General features: G+C 45.3%; 1 protein-coding gene across 1 annotated transcript in view; it reads left to right on the top strand.

The window, feature by feature from the left end:
• The window catches only part of pde11al (phosphodiesterase 11a, like), a 461,489-nt gene that overhangs the window by 335,490 nt on the left and 106,590 nt on the right, over positions 1-19,409 (top strand). The window contains exons 11-12 of the mRNA XM_070879912.1: positions 3,961-4,107; positions 17,235-17,342. Coding sequence (XP_070736013.1) covers positions 3,961-4,107; positions 17,235-17,342 — 255 coding nt within the window. The remainder of the gene's footprint in view (positions 1-3,960; positions 4,108-17,234; positions 17,343-19,409) is intronic.

The raw sequence follows: 19,409 nt of genomic DNA on the forward strand, positions 1-19,409 counted from the left end.
AGGTGCATTGGGAACATGGAAATCCGACATGGCGTGAGAAACCTGGACATAGCTGGCCTATCCTGAGGGCCGACGATGAAAAGGACAAACATTGAGCAGTACTGACAAGCCTTCCAAGCACATCATCCATGATTGCAGAGAGATTGGAGGTGTCCTCCTCAAGCATGAGTGGGTTGATGTCGCAGGTCATTGCGATGATGTGTCTTTGCATGGATAGAACGGCCAGCTCCACGGAACATTATTCGCAGCAATCCAATGGCTCCATGCTATCTTGACCATGGTCATGCAGACTTTGGAGGTCAACATGATTGGTGCCTTAAATAGGATGACAGATAACTTAGCCTTGGCCTTACATTGCCGCACTGATCTGCAGCAAGCTGCTCTCCAATAGTGTGGTAGCAGTGAAGTGCAGCTGGCCAAGAGAGGGATGATGGCGAAAGGGGACAATTAAGAACATAAGAAATAGCAGGAGTAGGCTATACGGCCCTTGAGCATGCTTTGCCATTCTATAAGATCATAGTTGAACTTCTACATCAACTTCCCTTTCTTGCCCTATACCCATATCCCTTGATTCCCTTGGTGCCCAAAAATCTATCGATCTCAGTCTTGAATATGCTCAACGATTGAGCATCCATGGCCCTCTGCGGTAGAGAATTCCAAAGATTCACAACCATCTGAGTGAAGAAATTTATCTTTATCTCAGTCCTAAATGGCCAACTCCTTATCCTAAGACTATGAACCCTAGTTCTGAACTCTCCAGCTAGGGGAAACAACTTCTCTACTCTGTCAAGCCCCCTAAGAATGTTATATATTTGAATGAGCCTTCACTCATCATAAGTGGGTACTCCACTCCACTCAAAACGCTTCCACTTCTCACCCATTGCACGGCCCCTCCCCCTCTCCAACCATCCAGTCAGTACCCAACATGCTGCCTAATAGCCGAGTCTGCCCCTGCACAGGTACAGGTGGAGCAATCTTTGGCAGGGCCCTCACGGGCTCCAAAACCCAGAGGTCATCGGCCAAGAGCATCTCAACAGTCAGAGCAGGGATCTGAGCAGCCTGCCTCTACCTCTGCTCAATGACACATTTGGTGATTGGCTTTCATTGTTAGGCTCATTAGTCAGGTTTCTCACGGGTGTCATCAGCCAGGTTTGAAGTGGGTATCCTAGCAGCCACCCCTTAAGTGTGCTTCCAGGTCCAAAGTCGACAGGGAGCTTGGACTGCCGCAGGACAAATGCATCATGGCAGCTCCCGGGAATCTTGTCCACACCTGCATAAATATCTTTTTGTGGTTACACATCAGCTGCACATTGATGGAATGGAAGCTCTTGCGATTCATGACTTGGTTGATCTGGGGGTGCACAGATTGCCACATGTGTGCCATTGAAGATGCCCTGTGCCTGTGGGAAGCCAACCAGAGCTGCAGACCTAAGCGCCCGGTCATTCTGACTGGCGTCATCCAAGTGGATGTTCACATTATTGCCGGCCCTGGCAAACAAGCCCTCAGTCACCTGTCTTATGCATTTGTGGCTCGATGACTAGGAGATTCTAGATATATCTCCGGTCGAACCCCAGAAGGATCCGGAGGTTAAAAGGTTGAGAGTGGTGGTCACTTTGACAGCCACTGGTAATGTGTGGCCACCAGGTCCAGCAGGGAGCTGGTCTTCTTCAAGTAGGTTGGAGATGCCTGACAGCACCTGATGTGAAAGCCCGAGCCTCTGGAAGCACTTCTGTTCCGACAGGTCAACAAGCACAGCTCTGCCTGTACACCCTGTTTCACAGGTAGTGCCTCCTGCAAGCTGCACCCCTCTGCTTCTACCCTCTCTGATGTCAACAGTAGGCTGCTGCTGGTGCTGGTGCTGATGGTCCAAGGTCTAATTTGAGGCAGCCAAGCCAGCACCCATCCTGTTCTGATTCAGAAAACATCCAAAGTGTTGATAATAAGCTCTCAGCAAAATGTCTGTGAACCAATCCTTTCACATTCATAGGGAAGAAAGCAAATGAGAGTACTGAGTATTTATTAGAGTATTTGCCTGACTTTTAATCTGCCCCGTCAATTGCTGTTCTGTTCTCGACTTGGTTTCACTAGCGAATTTCAGGAAGCGCAGGAAACCCGTGACTGCCCCGTTCAACTTAAAAATCGGTTTAAATATCATTCCAATTGAGTGATTAGCATTTGTTAATAGGCAACCCACCTCTCCCAAAGGGGCTGTGTGCAAGCAGCCTAACGTTCTGAAGTGAAATTCGGAAATTGCTGGGTTGGAGCTGGCTTCCCGACATGCTTGCATTTTTGCCGACATTAACACCCCATCCATACCCAAACCTATGCACTCCTCTAGGTTAAAATTCCTCCCTAGTGCCTTCTGGATGATAGCTATAATTTACTAGATAAACAGGGAAATGTATTTCCTCATATTGATAGCTTATGCCATGTCTAGGTATTTGAACAGAATGGCGACTCCTGCTACTATTTCTTATGTTCTTATGACAGTGCGAAGCTTTCATGAAGTTAAAATTTTGAGAAATTTAAAGTTGTGATATTAACTTAATGAGCATGGAATCATCATATTTTCATATAAGATTACAAAACATGTGTGAAAGTTTATACAAAGTTGCCATGTTTAATGTTCTTTCATTACCTTCACCTTTAACAAGTACTTTTCCAACTTTCCCACAGTATTTCCCAGCCTCCCTTGTCTTCAAAAATGATTTTTTTTTTGTAAGTGATTTATGAGCCTTTCAAACTTTTAAAAATATTTTAACATCTTCTCATTGCACTACTGCCACTCACTAGCACACTTCCTGTTTCAGATTATAAAATGACCAATTTGGATCAGATAATCCCCCCCAAGGAACCCGAGAACCAATCCCCAGCACCCCGTGATCCACCCTGAGACATTCGCTTCCCCCCCAATAACCTCTCCCCCGCTCCGTACCCGAGGCCCGTGATCCACCCTGAGACCCTTGCTTTCCCCCCCGGGGCCCGTGATAATTGTGCACAGGATAAGTTATGGACACTTTCGAATTTCTAGGTAATAATATTGTGATGATGGGGGGTTTGTTTTGCCAGTTTCAACTGAAATATATGCCTCATTACTTGCTAGTGAGAGCAGGATGAAACAAGATTGGCCCTGAAATCCCGGTCCTCTGCTTCCCGCGGGCGCTTGCCAGAAAATGGCTAAAAAGATCCACACCTTCCTTTTCCTGCTGTGCTCACCAGAGATCCCGGTCCGGAGGCCTCCTCTTCTTGCGCAATGGAGTGCATTCACATCAGGACGTCCATAGGAGTCACATGGGCCTGGACATCCAATCACGGTAAAGTATTTTCTCATTCATAGTAATGGGAGTTTCGTAAGTCCGAAACGCCTATTACTATGATTGAGAAACAGCCCCAAACACCCAAACACTACATAAAAAATTTAAAGAACACCTCACATAAATATATTATAGAACTTAAAGTTGATAGAAATATTTTTGAAAAAAAAAATATTTGCTGATTTAAAAAAAAAAATTATGGTTCAAAAACCTTACCTTGGTGGGCAGGGTTTTTAACATTAAAATGTGTTTTTTAAATGTTATTTTTATATGTTTTTGTATGTTTTAAAACTCTTACGCTGGTAAAAGTAGGCTATGCGCCTGCTTTTGCCAAGCGCACGAGTTTTAAGGATATTCGCAGGGCAAGAGATGGGCAAATAGCCCACTCTCTGCCGTGGGAACATCCTTCTCCCCAAGAGGCAGCGATCTGTCAAACCAGAAACTTGACAGATCGGAAAAGCCGATTTTCGGTGCATGCACATTGTGCGCCGAAAATCGGCTTTTGCGATGCCTTCCCGGGTCCGTACACATTCTGTATGGTCCCAGGGTGGCCGTGATTTCAAGGCCATTATGTCAGCACATGGAAAAAGATTTTTTTTAAAACCTTAAATTTGTCCACCTTTCCTTATCTGTACTTTTATTCAGGCTGCAAAACTTCCTTCAGTGAGTGAGCTGGGAATCGCGGATTTTTACTTCAATGATTTTTCCCTTGATATTGATGGAATGGTTACAGCCTCATTAAGAATGTTCATGGAGCTGGGGATGATACAGAAATTCAAAGTGGATTATGAGGTAATGAAGGAATGTGTGGGTGATGTTCATTCTGTGCTTAACATTTTACATGCATTTAGCATTTTAAAGTGGGGATACTGCAAGCATTCTTCAGCTAACAATGTTCTGTTTTGGCCTATTCTCTTGGTTAGAGAAGTATGTGCAGCATGAGGCACAGCTAATGTTGCGAGGAAACAAAATAACTTTAAAATAAAAGTTACTAAACAACAAATATAATTTGGACAAAAGCAAAATACTGCGGATTCTGGAATCTGAAATAAAAACAGAAAATGCTGGAAATCTCAGCAGACCAGGCAGCATCTGTGGAGAGAAACAGAGTTAACGTTTCAGGTCGATGACCCTTCGTCAGAACTGGCGAAAGATCGAAGTTAACAGATTCTTAAGGAGCGCTGAAAGGGGGAGGGGAGGAAAGAACAAAAGCGAAGGTCTGTGATGGGATGGAAGACAGGAGAGATTTGACAGACGAAAAGGATGATGGGCCTGCTTGAGATGGTAATGGCAGAAGTTGGAAAAAGATTAGTATCATCATCATCATCATCATCATAGATAGGGTGTGAATGTCAGTTGCCATGTGAAACAGAGAGAAATAAAAATCAGGTGGAGGAGGCCGGGGGGTGGGGGGGTTAAAAAAAAAGGATGAAAGGGAGAAAAATATGTGCAGAGTCATGATCTGAAATTGTTAAACTCAATGTTGAGTCCAGAAGGCTGTAAAGTGCCTAAAAGAAAGATGAGATGCTGTTCCTCAAGCTTACATTGAGCTTCATTGGAACAGTGTAGGAGGCCGAGGACGGGGAGGTCAGAGTGGGAGTGGAGCGGAGAAATAAAGTGATAGGCGACCGGAAGCTCGGGGTCACGCTTACAGACTGAACGGAGGTGTTCTGCAAATCGGTCACCCAATTTGTGTTTGGTCTCCCCAATGTAGAGGAGACCATATCGTGAGCAGCGAATACAGTATACTAAATTGAAAGAAGTACAAGTAAACTGCTGTTTCACCTGGAAGGAGTGTTTGGGGCCCCGGGCAGCGGGAAGGGAGGAGGTAAAAACGCAGGTATTGCATCTCCTGCGCTTGCACGGGAAGGTGTCGTGGGAAGGGGAGAGGTTGCTGGGGGTGACTGCGGAATGGACCAGGGTGTTGCGGAGGGAACAATCGTTCGGAATGCTGAGAGGGGAGGGGAGGGGAAGATGTGATTGGTGGTGGGAATGGCGAGGATGATCCATTGAACGTGGAGACTGGATGGGTGAAAGCTGAGGACAAGGGGAACCCTGTCGTGGTTCTGAGAGGGAGAGGAAGGGGTGAGAGCAGAGGTGCGGGAAATAGAACGGACACGGTCGAGGACCATGTTAACCATGGCGGAGGGGAATCCTTTGTTGAGGAAAAAGGAAGTCATGTCAGAGGCACTAATGTGAAAGGTGGCATCGTCAGAGCAGATACGACGGAGATGGAGAAACTGGGAGAATGGAATGGAGTCCTTACAGGATGCGGAGTGGGAGGAAGTATAGTCCAGGTAGCTGTGGGCATCACTGGGCTTATAGTGAATGTTTGTCAATAGTCCAATTATAGACCGGTCAGCCTGACATCGGTTGTGGTAAAATGATAGAATCAATTATTAAGGATGTCATAGCAGCGCATTTGGAAAGAGGTGACATGATAGGTTCAAGTCAGCATGGATTTGTGAAAGGGAAATCATGCTTGACAAATCTTCTGGAATTTTTTGAGGATGTTTCCAGTAGAGTGGACAAGGAAGAACCAGTTGATGTGGTGTATTTGGACTTTCAGAAGGCTTTCGACAAGGTCCCACACAAGAGATTAATGAGCAAAGTTAAAGCACATGGGATTGGGGGTAGTGTGCTGATGTGGATTGAGAACTGGTTGGCAGACAGGAAGCAAAGAGTAGGAGTAAATGGGTACTTTTCAGAATGGCAGGCAGTGACTAGTGGGGTACCGCAAGGTTCTGTGCTGGGGCCCCAGCTGTTTACATTGTACATTAATGATTTAGACGAGGGGATTAAATGTAGTATCTCCAAATTTGCGGATGACACTAAGTTGGGTGGCAGTGTGAGCTGCGAGGAGGATGCTATGAGGCTGTAGAGTGACTTGGGTAAGTTAGGTGAGTGGGCAAATGCATGGCAGATGAAGTATAATGTGGATAAATGTGCGGTTATCCACTTTGGTGGTAAAAACAGAGAGACAGACTATTATCTGAATGGTGACAGATTAGGAAAAGGGGAGGTGCAACGAGACCTGGGTGTCATGGTATATCAGTCATTGAAGGTTGGCATGCAGGTACAGCAGGCGGTTAAGAAAGCAAATGGCATGTTGGCCTTCACAGCAAGGGGATTTGAGTACAGGGGCAGGGAGGTGTTACTACAGTTGTACAGGGCCTTGGTGAGGCCACACCTGGAGTATTGTGTACAGTTTTGGTCTCCTAACTTGAGGAAGGACATTCTTGCTATTGAGTGAGTGCAGCAAAGGTTCACCAGACTGATTCCCGGGATGGCGGGACTGACATATCAAGAAAGATTGGATCAACTGGGCTTGTATTCACTGGAGTTCAGAAGAATGAGAGGGGATCTCATAGAAACGTTTAAAATTCTGACGGGTTTAGACAGGTTAGATGCAGGAAGAATGTTCCCAATGTTGGGGAAGTCCAGAACCAGGGGTCACAGTCTAAGGATAAGGGGTAAGCCATTTAGGACCGAGATGAGGAGAAACTTCTTCACCCAGAGAGTGGTGAACCTGTGGAATTCTCTACCACGGAAAGTTGTTGAGGCCAATTCACTGAATATATTCAAAAAGGAGTTAGATGTAGTCCTTACTACTAAGGAGATCAAGGGGTATTGCGAGAAAGCAGGAATGGGGTACTGAAGTTGCAAGTTCAGCCCTGAACTCATTGAATGGCGGTGCAGGCTCGAAGGGCAGAATGGCCTACTCCTGTACCTATTTTCTATGTTTCTATGTTTCTATGTTTCTATGTTTCTATGTATGTCTATCCCCAGGAATGGAGACAGAGAAGTTGAGAAAGGGAAGGGAAGAGTCGGAGATGGACAATGTGAAGATGAGGGAAGGGTGGAAATAGGATGCAAAGTGAATGACATTTTCTGGTTCAGGGCGAAAGCAGGAAATGGCACCGATACAGTCATCAATGTATCGGAAAAAGAGGTGAGGGTGGGGACCCATGAAAATGCGGCCCATGCGGGTTCCCATAGCAACACCTTTAATTTGGAGGAAGTGAGTGGATTCAAAGGAGAAGTTATTGAATGTGAGAACAAGTTCAGCCAGGCTAAGGAGGGTGGTGATGGATGGGGACTGGTTGGGCTTCTGCTCGAGGAATAAACGGAGCGCCCTCAGGTCATCCTGGTGGGGGATGGAAGTGTAGAAGGATTGGATGTCCATGATGAAAAGGAGAAGGTTGGGGCCAGGAAACTGGAAACTGTTAAAGTGGCAGAAGGCATTGGAGGAGTAGCGGATGTAGGTGAAAAGAGACTGGACAAGGGGGAAAAAAATAGAGTCGAGATAGGAAGAAATAAGTTCCGTGGGCCAAGAACAAGCTGAAAAGATGGGTCTATCAGGGCAGTCAAGTTTGTGGATCTTGGGAAGGAGGTAGAAGCGGGCTGTGTGGGTTTGGGGAACTATGTGGTTGGTGGCTGTGGAGGGAAGATCTCTAGGGGAGATGAAGTCAGTGACAGTCTGGGAAATGATGGCTTGATGTTTGGTAGTGGAGTCATGGTCCAGGGGGAGGTAGGGGGAGGTGTCAGAGAGTTGGTGATCAGCCTCCGCAAGGTAGAGGTCGGTTCGCCAAACAATAACAGTGCCACCCTTGTCAGCAGGTTTAATGACGAAGTTGGGGTTGGCTCCAAGAGTACAGTTGGGAGCCTGATTTAAATTTATTGGCTGCGGGCCGGGTTCCCCAGGGTTCAGGAAATCTGGCAGCAAAATGAAGAAGGGAGCAGAGCACTGCTTGTCGACCAGGAGTATCAGGAGTGCTTCCCGCAGCCTCTCAAGAAAATCTTCTGTCGCGATCGGCCGAACCCCCTTACTCCAAACCCATGATCCAGAGATCGTCCTCCATATCCCAATTGGCGGTCAGACCAAAATCCAGCTTCCCCCTCCCACTTCTGCCCCGCGGTCTCTCCCCATTGCCAGAAACCGTCCCCAACAGTCTCCAGCTGCAGCTTTCTTTCACTGGCTTTGCTGACCAGCAGCCACCCAGCCTCTCAATCTGGCTGGCTGCCACGCAGGAAATGGGGTAAACAAATGATAATGAGATCCAGCCTTTAATTTCAGCAGGACCTTTGCCTTTGTGGGATTTTGAGATTCCTCTCCCCATACCCACTGCTCCCTCCAACTGCCCCATAAATCTTGGCGCCAATGTTTTCTTTCTTGGCTGGAAGGAGCTCATGTGAAATAAGATCCAATACCTTGGGCTCAATTTTCCCCAAAGCTGTTTTTTAGCGTATTGCCAGAGTTACGCACGTTTTTCTATGCCCCAACTACTCCAAAAATAAATGTGGCAAGTTTCCCCATTCTATTTTTTTTAATTGGTGCCGCGCAGCCTGTCCTGTAGCCTCGGGGGGTGGAGCCTAATGTCTGCGCCGAAAAAACGATGCCGTCCCTTCTGCGGGGAAAAAAAGGACGTTTTTGACATGATTCTTATGGGCGCGCATGCCCAGTACAGCTCCCAGTCTGCAATAGGCCATTTTTAAAGAGCCAGTTGTGTGTGTGAGAACTTTGAGAGCTGTGTGAGAACTTCAATTAGCATTGGAAAAATCGGAGATACAAGATGCAAGGATCAAGAATTTCTTACAGGATGAAGTGGAGGCACTAGTTACTGTGATTGAGAACAGATGGCATGAGCTGGACACCAGCAGAGGTTACATAAAAGTTCCACCCAAAGAAATGAAGAAACACTGGAACCAACTTGCAGAAGATTACTATGCAATGGTGACCACCCCGAGGTCTGGAGGCCAGTACAAAACTTTGGTCAAGTAGTTAGTGTAAGTAATATTTGCATTTCTTAAGTGGAATTGCAATTGTAAATGTGACCAGCTGTATATGTCCCACCCAGCAGAAAGACACCCTCTCTAAAAAGTGATATTGTCATCTTTGCAGAGGAAAGTGGCACACAACAAACAAGAAAGAACTCAAACAGGAGGAGGCCCGGCAAATCTGCAGTCACTGACACCCTTAGAAGAGAGGGTCACTGCTTTGATGGGTTCTGCCTGGAGAAAAGCAACCACCACTGCACAAACTTGGCCCACACTCGAGGGAGAGGGTAAGTCCTGCAAATTCCACAGTCTGACTTTCCTAAATGTTAAGTACTGCGTGGGCTAGCCATGCTTTGGTTCATGGGGATGTCTCAATCAGCTACGCTTTGGTTGATGCAATGTGCTATCATTCATTGTGGTCCTTCAAATCAGCCTGCTGCCTGCGCTGTATGAGCTTGCTCATTTGGAGAAGTTGCAGGCGCCGCCCATTGAGGTGCTAGCCCCTTCCGTGAGTAGTGGTTTGAGTGTTGGTGGGGCATTCTATGGTTTCCCAACATCTGAGGCTGGGGATTCCAGTAGGGTGCAGCGAGGCACACCCAGGGCACCACGGTCCAAGACGGTGAGTCCCAGTGGGGTACAGCGAGGCACACCAAGGGCCCCACCATTCGAGACTGCGGGTCCCAGTGGGATGCTGTGAGCCACACCCAGGGTGAGGAGGGGAAGGAGAGCTCGACTGCACTCTCCTGAAGTGCAAGATCTAATTGAAGTGGTTCAGATAATGGCGATGAATGCAGAGAGCATTGACGTTACCCACTCACTCCTAGACACCAGCAGTGGGGTGGCTGATGATGTATTGGGACTGTTGGGAGAAGTAACAACACTCTCACAAGAAATGGGAACACTGTCTGGGAACATGAGGGAGGGAATATCTCAATCAGCGGAAACAATGTCGGTGCGCATGAGGGAGGGAATGTTGCAGGCAGTTGATGCGCTGTCAGTGAACATGAGGGAGGGAATGTTGCAGGTAGTTCAAACACTGTCAGTGAACATGACGGAGGGAATGTTGCAAGTAGTTGACACACTTTTGCTCAACATGAGGGAGGGAATGTCACAGGTAGCTGAGACACTGTCGGTGAACATGAGAGAGGGAATGTCGGAGTTAGCTGCTGCAATAAGGGAACATGCACAGACCCCGCACCCATTGACAGAACAACTGCTATCCCCACTCCAATCCCAAGACCAGCCTCTGAAGAGACCCAAGTCGGGCCCTCCACATTACCGGCTGCCCCCTCCCCATCAAGAAGTGTGCATTACCCGAGATGTTCAAAAGAATAAGCTTGGTACCAACCCGAGAAACACTGCGCCACCGCCTGCGGGCAGGGATGGAGTCACTAAGACCAAGAGCGGAGGGTGGTCTTAGAATAAGGTAGAGGAGAGATGGGTGTAGCCTTTCTTTGCTACTTTTGTTGTTATTATTATTGTTACTGTTGTAACTGTTCTCAAATTAAACATATTTTGTAAGTTATGTAAATTTACAAGTTTAAAAGTTTGTAAGTGATCTTAAAGTTTGTAAGTGATCTTAACTGAAAACTTTAAAGTTTGATACAAGAATATTTGTATTGAAGTTAAGTACAAACAAATGTTTGCTAACCTTTTGAGTGAAATATATTTTAAATTATAACTAAAACATTATTTGTTTCATTATTAACACAATTTTTGGAACTAAAAAAGAATCATTTTCATTATTTGTTTCATTATTAACACAACTTTCTGAAGTAAACAAGAATCATTTCCATTGTTTGTTCCATTACACCACATTACAGAACAGGTCCAAATAGTAAGCATGGTCCATTTGGAATAGTTGCCGCTGAGCCTTCAGGCAGCAAAGCATTCTCGGATGAGCTGCTGGTGCAAGGCTCGAGCAATCGTTAAAGGGGCACGACGGCCCGCCCTCCTCCACCATCATGCTCCAGGTTCAGGTAGTTGCATGGCTTCCTCCTCCTCCTCGACATCTGCATCTTCCTCATCATCATCATCAGCTGCTCTCACCTCAAGTGGGTCTTCCACTATCAGCTGCTGCTGCCTCATGATGGCTAATTTATGCAGCATGCAGCACACAACAGTGAACTGACCGACAATCTCAGGGAAGTATTGCAAGTAGCCTTTGGAATGGTCCAGGCATCAGAAACGCTGTTTCAGGATGCCAATGGTCCTCTCTATGATGCTGCGTAGTGTAATGTGCGACATGTTGTATTCCCGGTCAGCTTCCGTCTGGGTTACATATGAGCCAGGTGGTGAGGCCGTTCCCTTTGCCTCCCAGTAGTCAGCTCTGCCCTTCTGGCTGCTGCTGAAACATGGTAGGTATAACGCACTTGCGTAGGAGGAACGCATCATGGGTGCTCCCAGGGTATCTTGCATCAACTGACATGATGCGATGCATGTCATCACACACGAGCTGCACATTAATGGAGTGGAAGCCTTTTTGGTTCCTGTACATCTCGGTATCCTCCAAAGGTGCTTGCAAGATGATGTGGGTACAATCAATGCAGCCCTGTACCTTTGGGAAGCCAGCAATCCTGGAGAAGCCCACAGCCCTGTCATGCATTGCCTGGGCAGTCATGGGGAACTTTATGTAGTTATTCCTCTGGGCATATAGTGCAGCAGTCACCTGCCGAATGCAGATATGTGTTGCATGTTAAGAAATGGTATACACATCCCCAGTGGTTGCTTGGAATGATCCAGATGCATAGAATGAAAGTGCAGCTGTAACCTTCACTTCAACTAACAAAGCAGTCCTCCTGATGCTTCTAGGTTGCAGGTTTGCTTTTACTAACTCACAGATCTCAGTTACAACTTCTTTGAGGAAACGTGGCCTTCTGACACAGTCTGCATCACTCAATTGGAGATAAGAACGCATGTCTCGATATATCCGAGGTAGGTAAGGCCTCCTGCCCAGCACCCTATGTGCTCTGAGGTTCCTCATGCGAAGACGTTGAATCAGTTATTTCCTCCGCAGCACCATCATGCAGAAGACTTGTACATTGTCAGTATTGCCCCCATGATTAAATTTTACCTTTGCAAGAAGCTCAAAACGGCAGGCAGGCAGGACAACGTTCTTTGTTCTGTCTCCCCACAAGGTCTGTATGGACCACACCCAGGTCTGATTGGGAACCCCTCACCCCTCCCTCCCCCCAAACCCCCAGGCTTCATTTGATGTGTAATGGAGGCTTCTGATGCCTTCCATATTCCTTCCACAGGCCCCCACCCGGCCTTTATTTGATGGGTAGTGCAGGCTTCTGATGCCTTCTGTATGCCTTCCACAGCCCCCCCACCCACCCGGGCTTCCTTTGATGTATAGGGCAGGTTTCTGATGCCTTCCATATGCCTTCCACAGCCCCCCACATCCCCCGGGCTTCTTTTGAAGCCAAGCTCCGAGCCCCTGTGCCTGGGCAAGTATCAGATTCTGCTGGCCGACGCTCCGACCCTTGAGCCCTGTTAGTAGGTGTTAGGTGGTGTCGTGTCAGTTTAAAAAAAATAAAAACTTAAAGAATTCCATTAAACTTCCATTTCCTGCGTTTTAAGGTAAGAAAGTTGAACTTTATTATGCATGTTTAAGTGTTCTTCACTCCCTCCAAAACTTCGCATAAAAACAATGGCGTCTTTCTGCGCTGACTTTTTAATATGTGCTGGGTTTTTTTAAATGCCCAGAACGTTTTTTTGGGAGTGGTCACATACGCCGTCCTAGGAAAAATGTAAGTTGGCCGAACTTGCTTAAATGTGAAAAACTGGCGTAGACATCAGGTTACGCGCCCTATGACGCAAAAAAAAAAATAACCTAAAATAATCGTAACTAACTGAGATACACTGGCGCACATTGATTGGGGAAACTTATATTTTTTACCTTCAGCCAAAAAAAGTGGCGAGCACCAAAAAAAACAGCGCAAATCACTGGGGAAAATTGAGCCCCTTTAAGCTGGCATCTTGCCGCATGTAAAGCTACAGCAAGGAAAGATACTTAATTAGTATTAATTTGTATTAAATTGTTTAGGAATGATTATCTGAGGTTGAGCTTTAAGTGCCTTATCTATTTAGGGTGGAAGGAGCAGACAAGTGGGAGTTCATCCACTTTTACAGCTGTCAAACAGGGTCAGGAGCTACACTGTCCTATCACTTGAGCAGAAGCTGTTCCACATCTCCCCTTTGGGTTTCCTTTAATTTAATTGCTACCTGGAACCTCTTTCCTTCTTCCCCCGGTCCCCAATCTTAGCAAACATTGACAAATATTTCAAATGTATTTTGAACCTTTATGAAGATCGAAAAAATATTTGACCAAATATGCAACCACTTATAATTAAGTGGGCACATCCCTTTAAATTTGAGCTACTAATAAGATTTTTCACCTGTCCTGTTAGGCCACAAGAGTAAAGCTGAGCTGGGAACCTTTGCTAATTGTTCACGTTAATAATTTAAATAATCTGACACTGTAAAATTGAACACAGTGAGCTCGCTGTACTGCGGACTAGCTTTAAAATCAAGCCTTATGTAAAGAGTCAAATGGTAAATACATGGTGTCCTATTTACTAAGCTTTTGCTGCTCTGAAAAATGCACTTTCTACAGTTTAACTGCAATTTGTCATTTTGCTAAATTATCAGGATGAATGCTGTTTATGAGCAGTATTTTTATGGAAATGTTCCCTGGCTAATTCTAGCAGAATTCGACTTTAAGCATTTTTTGCAAAAATAACATTAATTATCTACTCACAACACAGTATAGATCTGAAGTGTCAAACTGCATTTCATGAGACTACAGTTCATATTAATTACCCCTAAATACTATATTGGTTTGCCACTGAGTTCCATTCTCTGTTCAGATTGCTCTTAACTTAGTAGGAAGGGCTGAGATGCTATCCACTCTTCCTTTCTTCATCTCCCACGGTGATTTTCTTCTGTAGATTGTACCAGACAGAATCCCAGGTCATGAAGAGGTACAGGCTGAATAAACAGACAATCCTAAACCTCAGTTTAATGAGTTCAAGAGGGACTCTTAAGTCCAGAGCTGTCAGAAATCATTCTCTTCCTATATGTGTAAACATAACTCCGTCAGTGACTTATGTTGTTTCTGGTTCATTTCAGATACCTGTGAGGGACATAAATGATACTATCCAGCTGTCCTTGTTCCTTCACATATCTCATGTTACTGCTGCTCTTCGCTCGTGAACATTAGTTCTGATATTTGGTACTCTAGGGTAGTGGAACAACAACAGCGGGTCTAATATAATCTTTACCAAGTAACTAACTTTCCAAATGTCTTAAAGATGACTAACTGGACACGTGTCAAGCCTCCTCATCATAATGACAGCATTGCTATGGCTCCAAATTCCAAACTGCTTAGTGATGCCAGATACAAATTCAATCCCACTAAATGTATTAGATACATGACCTCTTATCCTTTATGACCCTTTTGGCTGAGATCTTTCTGTTGTGCAGGTCCAATGTGCTGCTCTTTTCTTCATAGAGTATTTCAGTTCATTTTACTTTAGTCGATGTCTGATGAATCTCTTTACTTGTGAAATTATGTTAACTTTTTGTTACATTCTCTAATAACTGTTGCATCAGTCTTCCGCTGACATTATTAAGATGGCAAAAATAAACATCTGATTCTAGTGTATGGCAACCTTAGAATTGATATATAGATTGTTTGCAAGCTATTATGAATCTTTTCGACATGAGTGAAGATGTGTCAGCTGTGGCTCAGCTCTGGGTCTGAAGGTCATGGGTTTCAGTCCGACTCCAGAGACTTCGGCATACAATGTAAGCTGATATTACAATCATCATCAGGTGGGACAGACATTCGTCGAGGGAAGGGGTGGGTAAGACTGGTTGCCGCGCACTCCTTCCACTGCCTGCGCTTGACCTCTTCACACTCTTTGCGTTGAGACTCGAAGAGCTCAACGCCCCCCCGGATGCACTTTCTCCACCTCGGGCGGTCTTCGGCCAGGGTCTCCCAGGTGTCAGTGGTAATATCGCACTTTACCAGGGAGGCTTTGAGTACAACAACAACAACAACAACAACAACTTGTATTTATATTACTCAGTATGGTACTGAGAGAGTGCTATATTATTGTAGGTGTTGTCTTCAGGTGTGGGAGTAGAAATTGGCTTTGGTTTCTTGTCGGGCACATCACCAATGGTGCTTACATATTTGGAGGGATACAGAGGTTCCAGTGATTCAAGGACCTAGACAGTAGTTAGTCAAAGAAAGTCACAATACTCTGCATGTTAATCAATCAAAGTTTCCGTTAACATTTTTACAGCAATGGCTAGTGAATTGTGCATACTCTAAATTAAGCTCCCACAGTGCAATTGGGAGCCTAATTTCAATTTAACTGCTGCTGACCTGTTTCCCAGGGTTCAGGAAACGTGGCAGTGAAATGGAGGTGGGAGCTGCCAGCTCCAGAAGGTAAATGCTTTTTATAGCACTCCTTGTGGGCCAGGAGGAGCAGGAATGCTCCCCATTCCACTCAAGGAAGCCTTCAGCCTCCCCTCTGCCGATCGCTGTCTCTCTCTCACCCCTGCTGCGATCGATAATCTCACTCCAAAGCCCTGGTCCTCAGCCTGACCTGCGATACAGATTTCCAGGGACTATCCCCAAGGGTCCCCGGCTGTGGCCTCCTGCTGTTGGTTTTCCAGCCTGGCAGCCAGCCAGCCTGTCAATTTGGCCGCTGCCGAGTGAGAAACGGAATAAAAAAATTACGATGAGATCCTGCCGTTAAATTCTGAATCTCCGTGTTCCCGGCCTTGCCAGGTTCTTGGGCTGCTTTCGGCCTCCCTGCACACACATCGTAAGTATCACCGCCAAATTACCTGTTCAGTTATCTAATTGCTGTTTGTGTGACCTTGCTGTTCATAAATTGATTGCTACATTTCCCTAAAATGATGACTACACTTCCAAAGTATTTCACTGGCCATGAGCAACATCACAACATCCTGGGGTTGTGAAAGCCACTGTATTCATTCAAGAGACTCAATTTTAACCCACTTTCTCCCTTCGATGGGCAGGAAACAGTCTGGCGAGGGGTTAAAATGGTGGAAACGCCGAATCCACCCTCAACCTGGCACATTCCTGGCGAGTATCTGGCCTGATGAATCTCACGCTATGGAGAGGCGGGAGGTTCATGAATATATTGAAATCGTGATCCAATGCCTCAATTAGAATCCTGGTATTATTCTAACTGGTGCAGCACTGGTAGCACGGAGGATGGTGGTCGGGAAACATCGCTAGGGGAACCCTAGCAGGATTAGATCGTCGGTGTGCTGGATGTAAAGGGACTATGATGAGAATGCAACTGCAACAGTTAGCTTTCACTGCATTGCGCGCTGTGACTTTGTATTCAATGTTGCATTTTTATTGGAATTTAATGACTTTTTCCTAAAAAGATTTGAGACCTGATTGAATGCAGCCTCTGTTGAAGAGGATGAAGTGGCGCTTTTAATAGTGGCTGGGACTCCCACTGGAGATTGCGTCATGTGGGTGGGTGAGGCACCAGCAGATGCGCCTTTGGCCGGGAAACTCAGAAGCCTTATGTAAATGAGGCCTGGCCATTAAAACTGGCCAGGCCTCCACGTCTCCTGAAGTTGTAGACTCGTTGCCTGGTTCTGCCATTGCACGCTCCGTTCCCATCCCCCACTTAAAATCGGGCCGTTTTTTAATTCATTTTCCTTATGCAATGAATATCTTTACACAACTGGCCGTAACATTGTGCCTTGCGATGTTAGTATATGAAAGCATTAATATATCTGCATGAAATTCTCTGCCTACCAATTTAGCAAAGCTTTTAACCAGATTATTTTATTTCATGAATATTTCAAAAATTAAACTACATTTCTATATTATTGCAAACTCTTAACTATCTTGTGAACAGTACTTATAGTCAGAAATAGAATTCCTACTTTCTAATGACTAAAAAAAATCCAAGGGATTCATTGATTCTTACTGCACCTGTAAACAAAACTCAGGCTTTCCCTCCAGGCTATGTACTGCACTCTAAATCAATTCTGAAAAAGAAAAGCAAATTTGTCACAGTTATATATTAATTGCCATCAGAATTAACTAATGCACATAAATTTCTGTGATGTTGCAGGTTCTGTGCCGCTGGCTGCTCACCGTGAGAAAAAATTACCGTACAGTTCCATACCACAACTGGCGTCATGCATTTAATGTTGCTCAATGCATGTTTGTAATGATTACAGTAAGTCAGTAGATCTGTTTGACAGATCCTGTTAAACAGACATTCGGACTATGTTTGTAAATCACAGCATAAAGTAGATGACACCAGTTAATGAAGATATGATTAAGAGGGAAATTCCTTTATTTTCTCAGGCTCCAATTGATTCCAATGTGTTTAAATAAGTACTGATGGGTTTTGTTTAATAGGGACAATTTGATAAATGGGACGATTTCATTTCCACAAGGATGTCTTAATTAACTGGCTGAATTATAATTGCTAACTGTTTTAGTATTTAGGATTTTTAAATTCCATGGCCGAGGTTATTTCAGTGACAACACCAAAAGTTGCTGGTGTAAGACAGCTGATAACTTGAGTGCAAGATAGATAATTGATGTTATTGGGACAAAGCAGGTTAGCCGTTCAGACGAAGCAAACGCCACATAATTGGATATCAAAATATAATTGATATATTTTGGTAAAATTTCTAAAAATGAGTTTTATTGCCCATTTTGTAACAGTTATCTTCTGCTTTGACAATGTGTTTTCACTTACCATTAATATTATTTATTTTTTGTTCTTGCAACAAATCCATCTCTTTTTTCTATTATTTAGTCTATATTATATCATATTATATTATATTATCTTATATTTTACCCTTTATTGTGGCTGCTGATTGCTAATCTAGGACTACTGATCCATGTGGATCAGTTTGAATTTAAATCCAATTCCTCCCTCCCAATTTTCAAAATTCTGGTTACCTAGTTTTACAATGTTTGCTTACGTATAATATTCTCCAGTAATCTGGGGAGAACATAGTTGCCATCATGTCAAATGCCATCATATGCTCAGTTATCATAATGTCTACATCATAATGCTCTTCTCAACTTCTTGATGCTAAACGTATCGTCTGAATGTGGTAAACTGGTAGGTAAATGTAAATATATTACATTGAATAAATAGTATGTGCCATGGACAAAATATCAAATAAAAGAGAGTTCAACAGTAAGGTTTCAGAGGACATCAGGAATTGGGTGAGCTTTGCTCATGTAGGCCGGAATCTTCCCAGCCCTGTGAGTGCGGGTTTGGAGGCGGGCCCGCTGTCAAAATGGCCATGATTGACAATGGGTTGGGATCCTGCTCTGAACCCGCCTCCATGTGAGTTTCTCAGCTGTCAGATCAGCGTTCGGATTGCAGACCCAACAGCAAGCAGAGAGACAGGTAATTAACATAATTAAAAATCATAATCATAGGCAGTCCCTCGAAATCGAGGAAAACTTGCTTCCACTCTAAAAGTGAGTTCTCAGGTGACTGTACAGTCCAATATAGGATTTACAGTCTCTGCACCGGTGGAACAGACAGTGGTGGAAGGAAGGGATGGGTGGGGAGTCTGGTTTTCCGCATGCTCCTTCCGCTGTCTGCGTTTGGTTTCTGCATGCTCTCGGCGATGAGACCCGAGGTGCTCAGCACCCTCCCGGATACTCTTCCTCCACCTGGGGCAGTTTTGGGCCAGGGATTCCCAGGTGTCGGTGGGGATGTTGCACTTTATCAAAGAGGGTGTCCTTGAAATGTTTCCTCTGCCCACCTGGGGCTCGCTTGCTGTGTAGGAGTTCTGAGTAGAGCGCTTGCTTTGGGAGTCTCGTGTCGGGCATGCGGATGATGTGGCCCACCCAATGGAGCGAATTGAGTGTGGTCAGTGCTTCGATGCTGGGGATGTTGGCCTGATTGAGAACACTGACATTGGTACGTCTTATCCTCCCAGTGGATTTGCAGGATCTTGCAGAGACAGCGCTAGTGCTACTTCTGCAGCGCTTTGAGGTGTCTACTGTACATGGTCCACGTCTCTGAGCCATACAGGAGGGCAAGTATCACTACTGCCCTGAAGACCATAATCTTGGTGCCAGATTTGAGGTCCTGGTCTTCAAACACTCTCTTCCTCAGGCAACTGAAGGCTGTGCTGGTGCACTGGAGGTGGTGTTGGACCTCCTCGTCGATGTCTGCCCTTGCTGATAGTAGGTTCCCGAGGTATGGAAAATGGTCCACGCTGTCCAAGGCCGCGCCATGCATTTTGATGACCAGGGGGGCAGTGTT

This window comes from Pristiophorus japonicus, chromosome 5 (genome assembly GCF_044704955.1).
Source record: "Pristiophorus japonicus isolate sPriJap1 chromosome 5, sPriJap1.hap1, whole genome shotgun sequence".
NCBI classification, from domain to species: domain Eukaryota; kingdom Metazoa; phylum Chordata; class Chondrichthyes; family Pristiophoridae; genus Pristiophorus; species Pristiophorus japonicus.